The sequence below is a fragment of the Aotus nancymaae genome, unplaced genomic scaffold (assembly GCF_030222135.1).
Source record: "Aotus nancymaae isolate 86718 unplaced genomic scaffold, 86718_ANA_hifiasm-v0.15.2.pri h1tg000003l, whole genome shotgun sequence".
Classification (NCBI taxonomy): domain Eukaryota; kingdom Metazoa; phylum Chordata; class Mammalia; order Primates; family Aotidae; genus Aotus; species Aotus nancymaae.
The window spans coordinates 10,022,669-10,042,059 of record NW_026988414.1 but is presented as its reverse complement, the minus strand read 5'-3'; the positions used below and the strand labels follow the sequence as shown (position 1 = coordinate 10,042,059).

The 19,391-nt window shown below is 43.2% G+C and overlaps 1 protein-coding gene and 1 long non-coding RNA gene across 4 annotated transcripts in view; both read right to left on the bottom strand.

Annotated features, from left to right (window-relative positions):
* LOC135274804 (uncharacterized) overlaps nucleotides 1–5,087 on the bottom strand; it is a 38,962-nt gene extending 33,875 nt beyond the window's left edge. The window contains exon 1 of the long non-coding RNA XR_010342543.1: nucleotides 4,465–5,087. This is a non-coding gene — a long non-coding RNA (uncharacterized LOC135274804). The remainder of the gene's footprint in view (nucleotides 1–4,464) is intronic.
* The window catches only part of TTLL11 (tubulin tyrosine ligase like 11), a 275,995-nt gene that overhangs the window by 143,716 nt on the left and 112,888 nt on the right, over nucleotides 1–19,391 (bottom strand). For all 3 annotated transcript variants that reach the window (XM_012458208.3, XM_064378343.1, XM_064378341.1), the window contains 2 exons: nucleotides 13,317–13,412; nucleotides 12,424–12,539 (listed from right to left, as the gene is read on the bottom strand). In XM_012458208.3, coding sequence (XP_012313631.2) covers nucleotides 12,424–12,539; nucleotides 13,317–13,412 — 212 coding nt within the window. The remainder of the gene's footprint in view (nucleotides 1–12,423; nucleotides 12,540–13,316; nucleotides 13,413–19,391) is intronic.

The following is a 19,391-nucleotide window of genomic DNA, read 5'->3' as shown; positions in this document are numbered from 1 at the left end:
AGTTGCTGAACCTGAGCCCTTCCTTGGTTCTTCCTTCGCACTCACATCTCAGATCCAATCCATCACCAAACCCTGTCCTTTCATCCTCCTAAAAACGTCTTGATACAAACATTTCTCTCCATCCCTACTACTGCCACTAACTCACACGACCGACATCTCCCAAAACTCGGAACTGTCCCATCTCCGCTCTTGCCTCACCCCAGTTTGGCTTTCATGCTGCATGCAAAGCGATGGTTTTAAAACATAAACCTCATCGTGTCAGCCTGCTTTTAAAATCTGTCCGTTGCTTTTAGAAGGAAAAGCCAAATTCTTGGCCTGACCCATGAATTAGGCCCTGCAGCTCTGGCCCCATCTCTTGACACCGTCCCTGCTTGCTCTCTGTGATCCTGCCATTATACATTAGACTTCTTTATTTTTTTCTGTAAAATTTTCAAATATCACACATATACAAGCCTGTATAACATAGATGTATACATATAAGGAATAATTCTAAAACCTATACCGCCACCACCTGGGTTAAGAAACAGAACATAGCCAAATCTCAGCTTCCACCTGTGACCCCTCAGATCACAACTCCCTCTGCCCATCTCTGCCCAGAAGTAACACCTTAAACTCTCTGATCCTTCCTTCTCACTTTTCTTTGTATTTTACTACTCAGGGTTATGCCTCTATAAAACAATGCTTAGTTTTGCTTGTTCTGAATTTTATTTCGTTGAGGTGTACTGTAGACGTTCTTGTATGGCTTGCTTCTTTTGCTTTACATCAATATCAATGCACAAAGCTATAACTTATGCATTTCCATTACTCACTGCCTCCTTCCTGCCCCGCATCTCCTCATGCCCAGGCCTAGCTCACCTGGCTGTTGGTGCTCCTGCTGCCTCCTGTACCTCACGGAGACTACGGGCATCACCGATCCAGCCTCTAGCACAGGACCTATGTGTAGCAAGCCCTCAGCACTCATTCGTGCACTTACGCATACTTGCATTCATTCACATGTTAGCAGTTTCTCAGGACTGGTCTATGGTGCCACAGTGGCATAGTGCAGTCTGGAGGAAGAAAATGATCCTCTCTAAGTAAATAAAGGCACCCCCACTGACAGGAATTGCACTTCCAGGAAAGTCAGCCCCACAGCTAGACACAGAAGTTTGCTGACTCTCACTCATGACGCGCACGCCCAGAGAGGATGAGCCTGGGGGTGGATCCCAGGTGGATCCTCCTGCTCTGAACTGCTCAAATTCCACCCTCTCCCTGCTCTCCCATTAGCCTCTGTGATGAGGGTTGCAGAGGGCTCTTGGGCTGCTTGAAGTGAAGGAACAAATGGAAATTGCATGAAAAGAAAAGGAAGGAAAGCAGTTAGAGAGCACTGCCAAACACTTGGTGTGACAACCAAGGGCTTTCAAATGATGACTGAAACTGGCCTTCATGTTGATCTTTCATTTCTGATAATCTAACAGATCATTGGGAGAAAATCAAATACATCCTCATGGTCGAAGATGAACCTGGCCCTGCCGTAGCTCTCTTCCCACTTTACCACCTCTTCCTCCACACTTTTTTCCTCAAGAAAAAAAAACCTCCAGGTTACATATATTGTTCAATTTATTTAAATACATTCAGATTGGATATTTTCCATGACAAATACTTTCTTAGGAATAAGCAACATATTCCCTCTCTCCAAATTAAGAACTTCTCATTGCTTTGTAGGTTTAAAAACATCCAACTGAAAACTCCCTTTTATGGATCGAAAAAAACCAAAGTACAGAGAGTGGGAGTCTCTGCCCCATTTATGGTGACAAATGCCAGAGCCAAGATCTACCCCAAGAGTCTCAATCCTGGGCCCCAACCCTCACCCGCTCTGCTCTTCTACTGTACATTGAAAACCAGAGATCTCCATTCCTGCTGCCCCAGGGACTCTCTCTACCCTACGACACCATTCTCATTGCACACAGAGCTTTAAGCTTAGATGCTAGAAATGAACTGAACATTCCCCGATAGGAAGGCAAAGTCTGATCCAGTCATTGATGAAAATGATGTTCACGAAGAGTTGTGAATAAGAAAGGGCAACTACTGCCTTATAAAAAGGAGAAAAATAGGCCAGACATGGTGGCTCACGCCTGTAATCCCAGAACTTCGGGATTACAAGGTGGGCCAAGGTGGGCAAATCACCTGAGGTCAGGAGTTTGAGACCAGCCTGGCCAACTTGGTGAAACCCCGTTTCTACTAAAAATACAAGAATTAGCCAGGCGTGGTGGCAGGTGCCTGTGATTCCAGCTACTCAGGAAGCTAGGCAGGAGAATCACTTGAACCTGGGAGGCAGAGGTTGCAGTGAGCCAAGCTTGCGCCACTGCACTACAGCCTGGGTGACAGAGTGAGACCCCATCTGGGGAAAAAAAAGGAGAAAAATAAAAACAGCATACCAAAATTAGACAGTGTGGCTTCAACTATAAATGACAGAAGAAAATTACACTATTTTTATTAAGTAAAAAGTTAATAAGGTTAGCTCTGGGTGGCTGACTTTGAGGGAGATGTTATGCTATGCATTTTTCAGTACTTCCCAATTTTTCTACAATAAGCACACATTACTTTTATAATGAGGAAAACATTTAAATAAGAAATGGGCAGCAGGGAAGCAGCATCTGTCTTCTCCACCCCAAAATGTCCTTTTGGAAGTATGATGGGTGGTCCTGACCCACCACTGATGCCTCCCTAACCACACCCAACCCTGTCACCTGCTTCCTGCCTCCATCCTTCCTCTCCCAAGCCTACTTACATATTCTTACTTATCCAAGCCCAAGCTAAAGCAAGCCCCACCTTCTTCAAGAAGCCTGTCTTGACCATTCCCAGCCAACTATTAGGTTAGCCATACGACGTTGCCATTCTTGTATTCCAGACATTGTCTACTCTGGGTGATTTCATATGACTCAATCTATTCATTGCAACCTCCTCCTCCTGGGTTCAAGCGATTCTCCTGCCTCAGCCTCCCGAGTAGCTGGGACTACAGGCATGTGCCACCATACCCAGCTAATTTTTGTATTTTTAGTAGAGACGGGGTTTCACCATGTTGGCCAGGATGGTCTCGATCTCTTGACCTCGTGATCTGCCCACCTGGGCCTCCCAAAGAGCTGGGATTACAGCATGAGCCACCGCGCCCGGCCAGCTCACCCGATCTTCTCATGAAACTTCAGCCTGTTCCCAGGTCTGGGACGCAAAACTGCACATGGGGAGTTTTCTGTCTGGGACTCTCTCTCTTGTCTCATGTGGGATCCTGCTTTAAGTCACTCTTCTTAGTACACTGGCTTACATTATATTCATTCTGGTTGTGAACATTGTTGAAAATAAAGCCACTACCTCACTATCCACAGACCTTCCTCACTCATAAGCACCTGCCTGGGTTCTGCGCTTGGCCTTGGAGACAGAGACATGAGTCCCTGCCCCAAAATTTACAGAGAGAGAAAGAGCCTTGGATAGGCATGAACCGAACCAGGGAATGCTAACACCTTGCAGGCAGCCATCTCTTTAATGGGCTGAATACCTGCCCGTTGGTCCTCTTGCAGGGTAAGAGCTAGACAGACCTGTCTTTAAATCTAAGTCTGTCTCTCATAAGCAGGTGGACTTGGCCATGCCACTCAACCTCTCCAAGCCTCAGTGTCCTCATTTAGAAAATAGAAGTAGTCATAGCCCCTACTGCAGATCCTGTATGAGGACTAACTGGGAGTACATGTGAACATTTATCACCATGCCATACATAGTCACACTCAAGAAACTCTCCCGGCCTGGCACAGTGGCTCATACCTGTAATCCCAGTGCTTTGGGAGGCTGAGGCGGGCAGATCACAAGGTCAGGAGTTCAAGACCAGCCTAACCAACATGGTGAAACCCTGTCTCTATTAAAAATACAAAAAAAAATTAGCCAGCATGGTGGTGCGCACCTGTAATGCCAGCTACTCAGGAGACCAAGGCTGGAGAATTGCTTGAACCCAGAAGGCTGAGGTTGCAGTGAGCCAAGATCGTGCCACTGCACTCCAGCCTGGGTGATAGAGCAAGACTCCATTTAAAAAAAAAAAAAATGAAAGAAAGAAAAAAGAAACACTCCCTTGTGAACTAGGCAGAGCAGAAACTATTACTCCCTTTATTTCCTAATGAAGAAACTGAACTCAAGAGAGTCTAAGTGACTTTTCTGAGACCAAGTGGTGCTGATACCAAAACCTTGGTATCCTAAGCCCAGCGTGTGCTGCGTTCTAGGCTAACATCTGCTGATTCTAAAAGCACACAAACATTTAAGGCTCACTGGTGCAACTCCTAAGGAAATTTCCAAACACATTTGCTACCTCGTCACTACCTGGAATAACTTTGGAAGGGCCCACAAAGAATTCAGCACTGCCATTTCCCCGTGATGATGACTGGCTGGCCATATGCTCGCCTAGTTTCCCATCTGCTCCACATACGGCAAGAGGGAAAGTGTGCCTACCTGCCGGCGGAGGGGCTCAGCTCCTGTCTCATGGCCCTCTGGAATGATACTCTCACATCAGCTCAGGAAATTCCACCTTCCCCACACGTCTTGGAAATGGTTCCATCTCAACAGACTTCCCACAAATAAGGCTTTTGCTGGTTACTTCTAACTTAATGCTTATACATTTTCAAATGGAAGAGAGTTGTCTGGTTTTACTTTTTGCACATAAAATAATGCACTTATCATTAGTCATCTCCCGTCTGCTCACATTTGAAAATGTATGCACATTTTTCTAGTTTGCTATCATCTGAAACCTGAGACCTTTCAAGGTGTGGGGAACACAGTGTATCTTGAAGCCAGGAACCTCGGACAAGTTGTTGTGGCTTTTTATAGCCTCCAGTGATAACAGGATGACAGTTTGGTTCTTCACTTTTTGAAAATATGATGAAACTTCTGGCCTTTGCTCCAGAAAAAAATACACATAGGCACAAAATCACAGATATCCTTCAAGACTTCATGCATTCCAGATAGAAAAACAGCTCCATAACAAACCTGCTCATATACCCCCAACCCTGAAATAAAAGTTGGAAGAAAGAAAAAAGGTTTTGAATATTGTGCCAAGAATTCAGAATAAAGACTGTGCCACATTCATTAGAGGAGAGTAAAAAAAAAAAAAAACACACACATAAAACCGAGTTCACATTTCTTTTCCTTTTTTTTTTTTGAGACTGAGTCTCCCTCTATTGCCCAGGCTGGAGTGCAATGGTGGATCTCAGCTCACTGCAGCCTTTACCTCCTGGGTTCAAGTGATTCTCCTGCCTCAGCCTCCCAAGTAGTTGGAATTACAGGCACCCACCACCATCCCCAGCTATTTTTTGTATTTTTAGTAGAGACGGGGTTTCACCATATTGGCCAGGCTGGTCTCGAACTCCTGGCTTCACGAGACCTGCCGCCTAGGCATCCCAAAGTGCTGGGATTACAGGCGTGAGCCACCATGCCTGGCCTCAAATTTCTTAACTTGACATTCAAGGCCATAAACCTCTGGCCATGGGTTCCCATCTAGTTCCCACCTTCCTCTCTCCTAATCCACTCCATGCACACATCCCTCCTGCCCACCTGGCTCCCCCAACAGAGCCTTGTGCCTTTGTTTCCTTCACCAAGGACCTCCTGTTTCCTTCACCAGGGACCTCCTTCCCCTCATTTTCATATTTCAAATCCTACTCACGCTTTAAACCTCAGCTCAAGTGCCACCTCCTTGTCAGATTTTTAAAAGCTCTTCCCATCAGGAAATAACCTCTCCCCCTGACACTTTCCTCTCTTGGCAATTTGTCTTTATGCTTGCAGTACTTAGCACATTCCACCTTACAGATATTGATGCATGGGTCTTGCCGCCCCTACTGGCTAGCAATCTAATTCACTTCTGTAGTCTTCCTCTGGCACACAGTAAGTGCTCAATAAACACTTGAAATAAATGAATATCTGTTTCTCTAATCCACACATGGTGCAAATGAAATGCAAATACATATGCAACTATTCATTTCTCTGTGGCCCAGACTTTTATTTATGTAAAATCTTCAAATGTGCTTAGGGTCAACGTGTGCTTGTCTGTAGGGTCAGGGTTCCTAATTGAACCCTCATGTATTAGTCTGTTTTCACACTGCTATAAAGAACTACCTGAGACTGGGTAATTTATGACGAAGCGGTTTAACAAACTTATAGTTCTGCAGGCTTAACAGGAAGCATGACTGGGAGGCCTCAGGAAACTTACAATCATGGCAGAAGGTAAAGGGGAAGTGAGGACCTTCTTCACAAGGTGGCAGGAAGGAGAGAGAGAGAAGGGCGAACTGCCACATACTTTTAAACCATCAGATCTCATGATAACTCACTTGCTATCATAAGAACAGCATGGGGAAAACTGCCCCATGATCCAATCACCTCCCACCAGGTCTTGTGGGGACTACAATCCGAGATGAGATTTGGGTAGGCACACAGAGCCTAACCATAGCACCTCAGGAATGAGTTGAGCCCAGAATTTCAACCAAAGGTCAGCAGTACGCATGAATGGGCCATTCAGCAGAATAGCAGATGATTCTCCTGGAAGAATCTATTCTCTAGTCAGAAAGATCATGTTCTACATTTAAGACAGCATGGTTAATCTAGATAGTTAAGAACCTCTTTTCCTTATTTTTGAGGGGACTTCAATAACAGGTGCCACCAATTTAAAGGGCAGGGTTCTGTGTCTGGAGGATTTCTGATTACGGTTTCTCCAATGTTCTCCAGGATTGGACAAAGCCACATTCCTTCATTGTATGACAAGGCCCAGCCACAAAACAGAGTCCACTGGGAGATTCCTTGTTCTCTGTTCTCTGAGATTGTTTCACCTTTATTCTAGATTCTACATAGAATCCACCAGATTTGGGGATTCAGCTACTGGCACTAAACATGGCACAGGGCCCAAGAGATGTGCTTGGAGTCAGGTAAGAAGTAAAGCCTGAGTGCCCTATAAAACCTTTAGTGGACAAACACCTCCGAATTAGGACCACAGCTTCTTGGCAGGCTGACTCCTCTCTTTACAGCAAACCTGGTTGTTATGGTGATAGGAAGTAAATGAAACTGGGAGAGGATTGTGAAATGTTACTGTGGAAAAAGGGGCTTCTGGGCCTTATATAAGTCATGTTCCAAATATATACCTTTGAATAAGAGGCAAGGAGTCCATAACCCAGCTCCTAGGCATTGCGTGGTGTCGTGATATCAATAAAACCCCCGCTGATTTTTCCAAGCCTGTCTCTGCCTTCATTTATATTACACTGGGGTCCTGAATGGTTATGATTCTTGAGAAAGGAGTCCAGTTCCCTGAAATATCTACTTTCAGGAAAAGGAACCCAATACTAGTAAAATGGTTCCCCCGGGAGCCAAAAATTAATCAATCGATGGAATAAGCACCTTGTTTTAAGATTTATTTACTTCTGCCTCTGATAGAAGTTTTAGAAAGAAAGACTTAGGCTGTCCAAATACCTTTAGTAAAAGGAGAAATTTTCCATTGATTTTTTTGTTGTTGTGGTTATCTTCAAAGTTAAGCTTTGAATTGAAAGTGGAAACTGGAGCCCAAGGTGGCCTCATGGCCAAGTGAACACTGTTGTTGTAGAAGTCAGGCCCAGGGCCCAGTTCGAGTCTGCCTCTCACTAGTTTTGGGACTTGGGGCAAGTTTCTTACCTCCCTCCAGCGTAGCTTCCCCATGTATGACTCAGGGGGCCAGAACCATTGTATCCACAACTCAAACAGCTTGCCTCAAGAGCTGGTGACTTTTTTGTCACCATCAGCATGATTTTAAAGGAAAGCCTGATTGATGACCTGATGACCCCAAGAACTAGGGGCTGTCTAATGCTCTCGGATTCTATGGGGCTTTCTCACAGGTGTCATTTTATATCATGACCATGACAATCCAGCCAAGGAGGTACCTTGATTCTCATTTTACAGACATGATCAGACCAAAGTGACTTGACCACCAAGCTCATAGTGCAATGATCAGAGATTAAGGACATGATCCCAGGCCTGACTGATACCAAGTCTGGTGTCTTGCCAGGACACATGCCGCTTCTCTATCAGTGATGCTTCAGAGGGAGATTCTTGAACCAGGGAACTGACCAGAATGATGAGTTCTAAGGTATGTGCTTTTAGCAATAAATGAGGAGGCTGGATGAAAACAGGGGTTCTAAAAACTTCTCATAGCAGGAAAAACTTCTCATAGAAAACTTCTCTAGTCCCCTCTCTTCAAATGAAATCTAATGAATCTAATGTAGAGTGCCAACATATGAAATAGATCATTGTAGCATCCCTCTGGTTGAAAAAGAGATGGCATCCACCCAAATGTCCATCAACTGGCAAATGAATACTAAGTGTGGTCTATCGTCTGATGGAATATTACTCAGCTGTAAAAAGGAATGAAATACTGACACATGCCACAACAAGGGTGAACTTCGAAAATCTTATAACGAGTAAAAGAAGCCAATCACAAAAGATTGCATATGGTATGATTCAATTTAGATGAAATATCCAGAATAGCTAAACCCACAGAGCCAGAAAGCAGACTGGTGGTTGCCGGGGACTTGGGGTGGAGGGGGCTGGGGATGGAGAGTGATTGCTTCATGGTTTCCTTTCTGAGTGGCAGAACATTGTGGAGCTAGCTAGCAGTGATGGTTGCACAGCTTCGTGAACGTACTAAATGCCACTGAATTGTAAGCTTTTAAATGGTTCATTCTATCATATGTGAATTTTACCTCCATTTATATAATGTTTCCAGAATCCCACCCCATAAGCCTCCTCCTTCCCATGTCACTAAAGAGCCTCCACAGAACCCTAGATTGAGTCACTAGATATTACAAAATACTACCTTTGCCAAAATAGTTCACGTATGACAGATGTTTTGAGGTTAGGAGCCAAAGGTAATTTCTCCTAACACATGAAATAAATATGAGCCAGTGACATCTTGCTACCTGGAAACAGAACCTTCCATTGGTAACCAGCTCCAGTGTCGATTCTAGTCCACAGTAATCAAGCAGCTTCATTTTTAGGATACACTATCAGTTTTAAACTTTAAAAATCTATTTTAAATATACCAGGAAAGAGAATAACAACTAAGCATTGCTTTTTCTTTCATGTGCAGTAGATACTTTCACTGTTGAGTAGTAAACTCAGCATTATCAAGTGCCTACGATACATTAAAAGTTTTTCTCATTTATTTTTATTTTTATTTATTTTTTGAGACACAGTCTTACTCTGTCACCCAGGGTGGAGTACAGTGACAGTGGCACAATGTTGGCTCACTGCAATCACCACCTCCCGGGTTCAAGTGATTCTTGTGCCCCAGCCTCCTAAGTAGCTGGGATTACAGGCATGCACTACCACACCCAGCTAATGTTTGTATTTTTAGTAGAGATGGGTTTTATCATGTTGGCCAGGCTGGTCTTGAACTCCTAACCTCAAGTAATCCGCCCGCCTCAGCCTCCCAAAGAGCTGGGATTACAGGTGTGAGCCACCGCGCCTGGCCTCTCATTGTTTATTTGAACATCATTATCCTCATTTTACAGAAAAGGATGCTGAGGCTCAAAACAGCTATGCAACATCTCCACGGACCCACCACCAGTTGGTGAGAGAGTCAGGATTGGAATCTCAGGCTCTTCAGCTCCAGAGAAGGCACTCTCAACTATGCCAAGGTGGGTGTAGCAGCGTCAAGTTCGTCCCTTGGTAGACTGCCTGAGGACTACTATCAGTCCCCCAAGAAACTGACCCCAGGCTACAAGACCCAGAGGTGGCAGAGATGCGCGATGCATGGACACAGGTCTGGGGCCCCTTCTGATGTCTCCTCTGCATCTGTCCAGAGCAGTCTAGGGAGATGAGGAGTTCAGGGTATCTACTTTTTTTCTTTAGTCTGTGTGGGGAAGTAAAGATCCACTTCAGCAGTCTTGCTGACAAACTGTTCTCAAGAAATAACTAATGATGGACAGACACTTCAGACCCTCTCTTGCTAAAGAGCTGAAGGGAAAGGCTGGGATTCCATTTGTTTTTTTAAAAAATAGGTCAGATTCTGTGCAAACGCTAGAAACCCTGGCTTCTAAAGATACCTTCTAGCCTGGAAGTCTACCTGACATCCTTTTACGCAGTTGGAGTGACGTAGTCTCAGATTTAGACACAGGCTTCAGCACTACAACACTGTGCAGCATAAACTGGGTAACTTTTCAACTTATTTGGAAACATTTCTACACAAAGGAGTTGAGAATAATTTCAGCCTTTTCCTCTGCATGGTAAATTTATCAAAATGATCATAATTCCTTACATATAAACACACTTTATGCATTACAAAGTACTTTCATGGATAATCCTTGCTGAGTTTTTTTTTAAAAAGGTGAAATTAAGAAAAAGCATCAGTAAATGGCATTGAGCTATTATCACACACCTTTACATTGCAGGCAAGAAGAGAATGAGATGAAAGGGTTCTGTATTAGAATAAAAGTCAGGTTCCAACTTCTCACTATTCCTGGTTATCAATAAAGTCAATGCTTTTTAAATTAAAAATGAGGTGCTGCTATTTATGACTTGATAAGTTGTAAAATGCCTTTCGCATCCTTCCCAGTGGTCTTATGTCCCATTATTATTAAATTCTAGGCCTGTAGCTCATGCAGATCACACAGAATGCAACTCCTATGGATTATATAGGTGTAGGTAAAGAAAAGCAACTAGAACAAGAAAAATAAAACTAATTTTGTTTCAATGTCATTTAATGAAAATACAGTAGAACCCTCTATCCCCTCACGTTTAGGTGGCAGAGCTTAAAAAGACTCAGGCCATACAACGGCTCTTGAATTTCTTGTTCCCACCAAAGGACTAAGAATGCCGATATGTCAAGGTCATCCTAAAAACACTGTACTGCCATGCCATACTGGCATACACCGCTACCCAAATCTCCTGACAGTACCATATGCTTTCTCAGAACCTAGTCTCTGCTGGTGAGACCAATAACTATTAGAGAATAGATTTTTGAGGAATGAGTTTTATTGCAGTAATTCTGACCAAATGGCAGCTACTCCACTGCTTTCCATTGAGATGGCTAAAGAAAGCAGCAGCAGATACGTATGTACTGGTGAACACATTCTTTGGCTGCCATCGGGTCTAGGCTGCTCAGAGGACAGCTTTGAAGCACTCGCCAGTGGAAGCCACACCTGGCGGGATTGGCCCTTACAAACTACAGGTAAACATTCTCAGCGGAGCCTTGCCAACAGCGGCAATCTGTGCCTCACACAGTCAAGAACACTCTTGAGAAGAACTCAGCCGGGCAGGCGCCATCAAGCCTGACTCAGAACATGACCGGTACTTCTTCAGGGTAATATTTCCCACAGGGCAGTGGCGCTCAACCTTGGCTGCACAGTAGAATCACCCAGGGAACCGGGAAACTTTATGTGGCCAGGCCTGCAATGCAGGCCAATCAAAATCAGCACCTCCAGAAGTGGGAACTCTACCATTGGTATTTTTGAAAGCTGCCCAGAGGGTTCTAACGTGCAGCCAAGCATGAGAAGCACTACCATAGGGTGACATTTGGGCCTGAGCCCAGGTGGTGAGAAGCCTTGGCAGAGGAACCTGCAAAACACCACTTGCTTGGGGAAGTCTGCATTCCTCCCAGTCTTGAACAATCACTGACAAGTGCTTTACTTGTCTGCGCACATTAGGGTCAATCTGATTTGTCTAGAGTTACGAGAAGTGCTATTTGAGATGCATGTCTTTGATTCTTCTTCCTGAAACACTGACACAATGATATGTACTCAACCCTCACTTTGTGAGAGCCTGGAATTCGGTAAAAACGAAACAAACAGCATACCCAAGGGAAATATCATTCATTTCTGGGGTGATTCCACGGAGGAAGGGCAGGGCACATACATCCACCAACACGGCAATGTAATGTGCCACTGAGTGGGTGGTGACGAAGCAGAATTATAACTGTTGTAAATATCATAGAACTGTCATTAAATGGGGTCTGCCAATTTTGAAATGAAAAGTTTATACTGCAGGAGTGTAAACATGAAGAAAATAAAAAGGAAGGAACTCTTACCATGTCCTAGTTACCTGTCACCCTCTTCTGCATTTTATTGTGCTCTTTCTGTGCTTGAGGATTTCAAAGAGAAGCACTATGTGAACAATAGCAGGCAAGTGGGAGGCCTATCCTTGAGGGAGCGTGGCTTCTTAGAAGAGACATTCCGGATTTGGATAATAGAAATTCATCAACGGAAGCCCATTTGTCAGATGACTCCCGATTTGAGTCACTGGTTGTTTAGGGGCTGACATTTATAAAATGAATATATTTTATTAGAATTGTTTAAGATGTAAATCTCACAATGGTAAGAGGTTCCAAGAACTTACCTCCTTAGGATATGAAGCAGAGTTAGGAAGCAGAGCTGATAGAAAGGAATGACATGAAAAAGCACTTACTGGTTCTCCCTTTTCTTCTTGAGTGGGTCCATGAGGCGCAGAGTGTCTCTGATCACAGCCACTTTCACTTCTTCATCAACGAGGCTGGGGACATTTTCAAACACCCCTGGAGAAAGCTTGAATGGGTAAGGATTCTGTGTCACAGTGGAGACCGTGATTCAGTGCCAAGTGGCTATCAGCATCCAATCCTCCAGCTAGCTCCAGGGGTTATACTATTCAATTTTGCTTATCCTAATCTATAGAAGAAAATTTTTAAAGACTTCCTTTATACTACTTTAAGAAGATCAATTTCCTTTTATAAATTAACCAAATATATGAAGAGAAAAAATAGCACTATGTTTTTCTAATTATCAAAATGATATGTGCTCACTGGAGAAAATTAAGAAATATAGAAAGGGGTTAAGAAAATTAAATAATCCAAATAATCTCCCCTAAACCCAATATTGATATCTGTTGTATTTCCTTCCAGTTTTTTTAAAATGCATTTTTTGGGGGAGGGGGAGAAATACAGAACCACTGTTAAATGTACTATTTATCTTAGTGATTCAAGTATGTCAACATGACTAAATCATATTCATAGAATTTCAATTAGCTCATCTCCTGAGGTTAACTAATTAGTTCATGCTGAAACTGATGGGAAGGCTCAGCTGCTTCTAAGTTTCCAGACCTTAAAAATTAGAAAAATGGCATGCTGGGAAGTTACCGTAGGTCAGATAGGTCTTGAATTAACCGTCTATATTCAGAGCTCAACAAAACTGAAATTATTTGACTTGAGCACAATTTGGCTATGACAATTTGAGAATGTTCAGTCTTGTTCTGTTAAGCGAGCAGCATGAGGGTAGGAATATTCAGCTGTATGGCAACATAGTCAATGAAATGCTCAACATACTTACTTCGTGTTCATGTTCGATTCTCATACTGGGATTTGCATTTACTTCAAGTAGTATAGGCTTCAGATTTTTCATTAGAAGAATGTCGAAGCCTAAAATCTGGGCAGGATAAACACAATTCAGAATTACTCTCTCCATTGAGTATGGTATTAGGGTTATTAAGTTGAAAATAAATTCAAACTCAGTCCCCAACCTTGGCCTTGACCCTGGCTTCTCTTGTCCACAGCCCCTCTTCCTCTGGGTGTACTTGTCAGACCAAATGGACAGCAGGAAATTTTATAGGAACCTTGATAATGGGATGAATTCCCACAGTGCATTTCAGCACCGTCTTTGTCGTATGAAGGGCTGTGAAGTTGATGACCTCTTTCTTCTTTAACAGGTTTATTATTATGTTGAGGATGAGTAGTAGTCCATCGATTTCTCCCTCTGCCTTTTCTTCTGCTATCCTTTACTAAGTGGCTTCTTAGCTAGCTCTCTGAGAACCTAAGGCTGCTTTTGTGAACCTGAAGTATACATCAGTGTCATACAAGGAACCCTTCCAAAACCACCACATTGGCCGGGCACGGGTGGCTCATGTCTGTAATCCCAGCACTTTGGGAGGCTGAGGCGAACAGATCACCTGAAGTCAGGAGTTCGAGACCAGCCTGGCCAACATGGTGAAACTTTGTGTCTACCAAAAACACAAAAATTAGCTGGGTGTGGTGGCGCCTGCCTGTAATCCTAGGTACTTGGAAGGCTGAAGCAGGGGAATTGCTTGAACCCAGAAGGCGGAGTTTGCAGTGAGCCAAGATGGCACCATTGCACTTCAGCCTGGGTGACAGAATGAGATTCTGTCTCAAAAACAAATACACACAACCCCACTACATCCCTACAGAGTCAGAAGTGCTCAGAGCAGAATCCAGATGAATGTATTTTGAAAAAAGCAAATTCCCCAGGTGATTCAGATATACCCTCTTAGTTAAGAAGAAGGTAATACTGATTAGGCACCTACTAGGCACCTATTACTATACAAAGCCCTGATTATTCATAGTCTCATTGAATCCTCATGACAGCCTATTTGAAGGAGGGATTATGCACTCCACTTTACAGAAGCAGAAACTGAATCTCAGGAAGGCCAATGGATTTCCCAGAGACCGCCTCGCTAGTTAGTAAATGACAGAGCTGGCTTTTCCACCCAAGCAGGACTGACTACACAGTTTGTGTGACCTAGTGCAACATGAAAATGTGGGGCCCTTTGTTCAAAAAGGATGAACAGTTTCATGATAGGCACATTAAATCAAGCTCAGAGCCCTTCTGAGTGCAGGGGCCCTGTGTGACCGCCCAGCAGAGTTGGAGGTCTTCAACACCATTTGCTTCACACCTGCTCTCAAATCCAGCACACTGCCTTGGGTGAGGCTTTGTCTTCCAGCCACTCTGGTTTCTTTCCATTCCTTACAGACCCTACAATCCGGGCCAGCCACTCGTGAGCATCTTGTTCTCTCTGCCTAAAACAACTCTTCATCTGGATAACTTTTGCTCATCCTTGAGATTGCTGCCCCAATGAAATTCTGATTCAGATGACAAGGACTTCCGATTCTCCAGAGGATTCTCGTTATCGCTACAGAAGTGATAATGCAGAAAGTTTCTAACATAATTAATAGAACCCAAAGTCTCAAAAAATAATGTGGAGAGTAAAGAGAAAAAAGAAAAAGGGTTGTAGACTCCCCTCTTCTGTGGATTCAAGGAGGAAAGATGAGGGAAATCCATTTACTTGTCTATATAGAATATGCATAGCTTAAATGATAATTATTAAACTGTAGCTCCATCCTTATTAATGAAATTAGAGCCCGAATGACCATTTTTGGGGGGTGATTCAAGATGAAGTTATTTTTCAATGAAGGGCAATAAGGATGAAAAGTTGGGAGAAGTCATCCTCACTCTATTTTTCTTTCCTTGGTCATGAAAAGAAAGAAATGGAAATTCAGTAGAAAATGTTACATGTATTATAGATCTGCTTAATAATACATGACAAGTGGAAGTGAGTGATGAGGCCTTTTAGAGACTCTGGTGACATCATCAGTCTAACTTCAGACCTGGTTGGAGACATGTGATGTTGATGAGGTGACAGAGAACGGCAGGCTGTGGTGACGATGCTTATCATCCTTAGTCATCAACTCTTACTTTTTGGTACATTTTGTACTTTCTCGGCCTGGTGGACTCTTCCCAGTTCAATGCCTAGTGGTTTCATGAATGTAAAGCTGGGAATGCTGGGACCTGGAGCAGTAAACCCTCGTCAGCCCTATTGGTCTGCACTCACCAGTGGCATGAGATTTTCCAGAACCTAAATTTGGGTGCATGGTTTCGAATATGCTGGGTCTTGTACAGGAATGCTTTGGAGTCGGAAAGACCTGGGCTCCAACCCCAGCTCAGTCCCTTACACTAGCTAGATGACTCTAGGTAAGGTGCTTAGCCACTCTGAGCCTCAGTGATCTCATCTGGAAAATGAAGATAACAATAGCTATCTGTCAGGGTTGTTGATAATGGCAGTGAAAAGCGGGTACCTAGAACTATGCTCATCATAGAGAAGGTATATGCTATCTCTTTCCAGTTTCCTGCCAATTCTACCAAAAAGAAATGGCATTAGCGTGCTTTGTAGTCAAGAGAGACTCATTTCATATCTTAGTTCTGCCTTTAACTTGTGTGACTACAGGCAAGTTACTTAGCAGCTTTAAGCCTAAGTTTCCTCATCTATAAAATGGAACTATGAATGGTACTTACCTCAGTTCATCCATTCAGAAAATATTTATTTTTAATTTAATAAGATTTTCCAGAACCTAAACTTGGGTGCATGTTTTTGAATATGCTGGGTCTTGTACAGGAATGCTTTGGAGTCAGAAAGACCTGAGCTCCAACTCCAGCTCAGTCTCTTACACTAACTAGATGACTCTAGGTAAGGCACTTAGCCACTCTGAGCCTCAGTGATCTCATCTAGAAAATGAAGATAACAATAGCTATCTGACAGGGTTGTTGATAATGGTAACAACCATTAATTTATTTATTTTTTTTTTTTGAGACAGAGTTTCTCTCTTGCTGCCCAGGCTGGAGTGCAATGGTGCCATCTCTGCTCACAGCAACCCCCACCTCCCAGGTTGGGGGTCAACCATGTTGGCCAGGCTAGTCTCGAACTCCTGACCTTAGGTGATCCACCTGCCTTGTCCTCCCAAGGTGCTGGGATTACAGACATGAGCCGCAGTGCCTGGCCCAGAAAATATTTATTGAATGCTTTCTATGTCCCAAGAACTATTCTAGCTGCTGGAAATATAAGAGTGAACTAGACAAAGTCTTACACTCTAGTAGGAGAGATAAGATCAAATAAAGATAACGCAATATACATTTTTTTGCACAATGCTTGACACATAGGAAGTGCTTAATGAAAGTCAGATATGACATTTTTCATAAGTTCAAGGAAATATGCATGATTTTCTTTTCAAAAGTCCAATAAAATATGTACCATCAATGGATCTGAATAAACAGAATCACAGAACTGGGAGATATGTAGGGTTGATCTAGTCATAAAATCACAGAATGTCCCAGTTGGCAGAAAATCAGGAATTTACTTCGTCCAGTGGTTTTCAAAATGGGGTTCTTTTTTGGGGTCCCAAGGGGGAGGCCAACCAGATCAGACCAAATTTTACCTTTTACCTATGTGGTATATGGGGTTCCCAGGCAAAAAGCTTTACTTTTTTTATTTTTATTTTTTGAAAGCCCACTTTGTGCAGACAAGGAACGTGCAGCTTAGAAAGGGGAAAGCCTCTTTCCAAGTCCCTCTAACAAAGCAGGAATTGTTAAACAGAGAGAGGTTTCAACCATGTGACATTCTGCCTCCCCAAGTAATTCAATCAGCAATTATGTGTTGAGCACCTCCTACTTGAGGGGTTTCCTTGGGGATTTAAAGATATCTGTCCTTCATTCCTGACCTCTAGAAGCTTCAAATCAAGTTGGGGAGATTCCTGAGCCATTAATTATAAATTCATGCAAAGGCTCCAAACTACATCCCAACAAGAGGAGTTAGTTCCTGAGCCCCACATCTACACTTCCATCTGCATCCAGAGTATCCCCAACTGGGAGGTCCTAGAGTCCACAAATTCGCTGTATCCAAATGCACTCTGTGGCCCATTGTCTCTAAGACGCTCCTAATAATCCCTACCTCCTGATATTCATAGCCTTTGTGTAATCCCCCCTCACACACAATGGGGTGTGACCTCACCTAGTGACTTGTTTCTAACAGAATAGGGCAGAAATGATGAAATGTCACCTCTAATATTGGGTTATAAAAAGACTGTGGCTTCTGTCTTGGGGTGCTTTCTCTCACTCTCTTGCTCACTCACTCGGAGGGAGGCCACCTGCCATATCATTGTGAGCTGTCCCACGGAGAGGCCAAGGTGGCAAGGAACTGATTTCTCTAGCCCACAGTCACAGTAGCTGAGACCTGCCAACAGCCGTGGGAGTGAGCCTGGAGGAGGAGATCTCCCCATTTAAGTCCTGAGATGACTGCAGCCCTGGCCAACCCATCGGTTGCAGCCTTGTGAGAAACTTGGAGCCAGAAGCAGTCAGCTAAGCCTAAATTCCGACCCACGTATACTGTAAGATAATGAATATTTGCTGTTATAAGCTGCTAAGTTTTGGGGTAATTTGCTACACAGCAATAGAAAATAAATATACCATATTTTTTTCTAAAATCTCCTTTGCTTTCTGTATTCCTTATCCACCCAATGACACAAGTCAAAACTGGCCCCTTCATCCCTTACAACCAGTTGGTCACTAACACCTGCACACTCTACCTCCTAAAAATCTTTCTAGACCTGGCCCATCCCCTCTGCTTCTACTCTCCACAGGTCTGTACCATCTCTCGCCTTTCCCCTGCTCTCAAACTCACTCCTCTAATTCATTCGACACAAGGAGCCATTTTCCTAAAGTGCAAATAGAATATTAACACTCCTCTGCCTAAAATCCCTGCCTACAGAACGAAGTCCAAGGCCCACAGCATGTCCTACAAATTGCTCTATGGCCTGACATCTGTCAACACTCCAGGTTTATCTCCTCCCACTTGCTACTACACATCTTGGGCTCTCATTGTGCTGAACCATTAGTAGTTCAAGAGCGCTTTACTGCTCTCTGCCTTCATACTCTTCTGCCTGAAGGCATTACTTACTTTGTCAGTTATTTATTGAGCACCTACTAAATACCAAGCACTGTTCTTGGCACTGAGTGTAAAGCAGTGACAAGACAAAGCTCCTACCCTCTTGTAGGTTACATTTTAGAGGGGAGAGATACCACAAGCAAGCCAATAATGAAAGCAAGGTAAGAACAGAGTGTGATACAGTGGGTGGAGGGGAGCATCTGGGGATCTACCTAGGAGGGCCAGTGAGGAGGCCTTTCTTAAGAGGAGACATTTGTCATTCCATTGTCTCTGGCCAGAACAGTTACTGATGAGAACGTTGTGGTTATTCTTTGTTCTTCTGAACATAGTGTGCCTTTTCTTTCTGACTGCTTTTAAGATTTTCTGATCATCATCGGTTTTCCAACAGTGTTGATTATAATTTGGGGGTAGTGTGTGTGTATTTTACTTGGAATGTCTTGAGCTTCTTAGATTGTGAGTTTATAGCTTTTTTCCAAATTTGGAAATTTTCATTATTTCTTCAAAAATATTTTTTATATTCCCTCTCTCTTCTGCCCTGAAACTTCAATTACACATATGTTAGACCACCTGATATTGTATCCTAGTCCACTGAGGGTCTGTTCTTCTTTTCCTTCTCATTTTCCTCTGTTTAATTTTGGACACATTCCATTGCTATGTCTTCAAGTTCACTGATGGTTTCTTCTTCAGTGTCTAATTTGCTGTCAATCACATCCAGTGATATTTTCATCTCAGAGATTATATTTTCTGTTACAGAAGTTTCATTTGGCTCTTTTCACTAGCTTTCATTTCTCTCTTCACTAAGCTCATATGTTCCTTAAAATTTTTGTATAGAGTTATAATAGCTGTTTTAATATCCTTTTCCTGCTAGTTCATCATTTCTTTTTTTCTTTTTTTTTTTG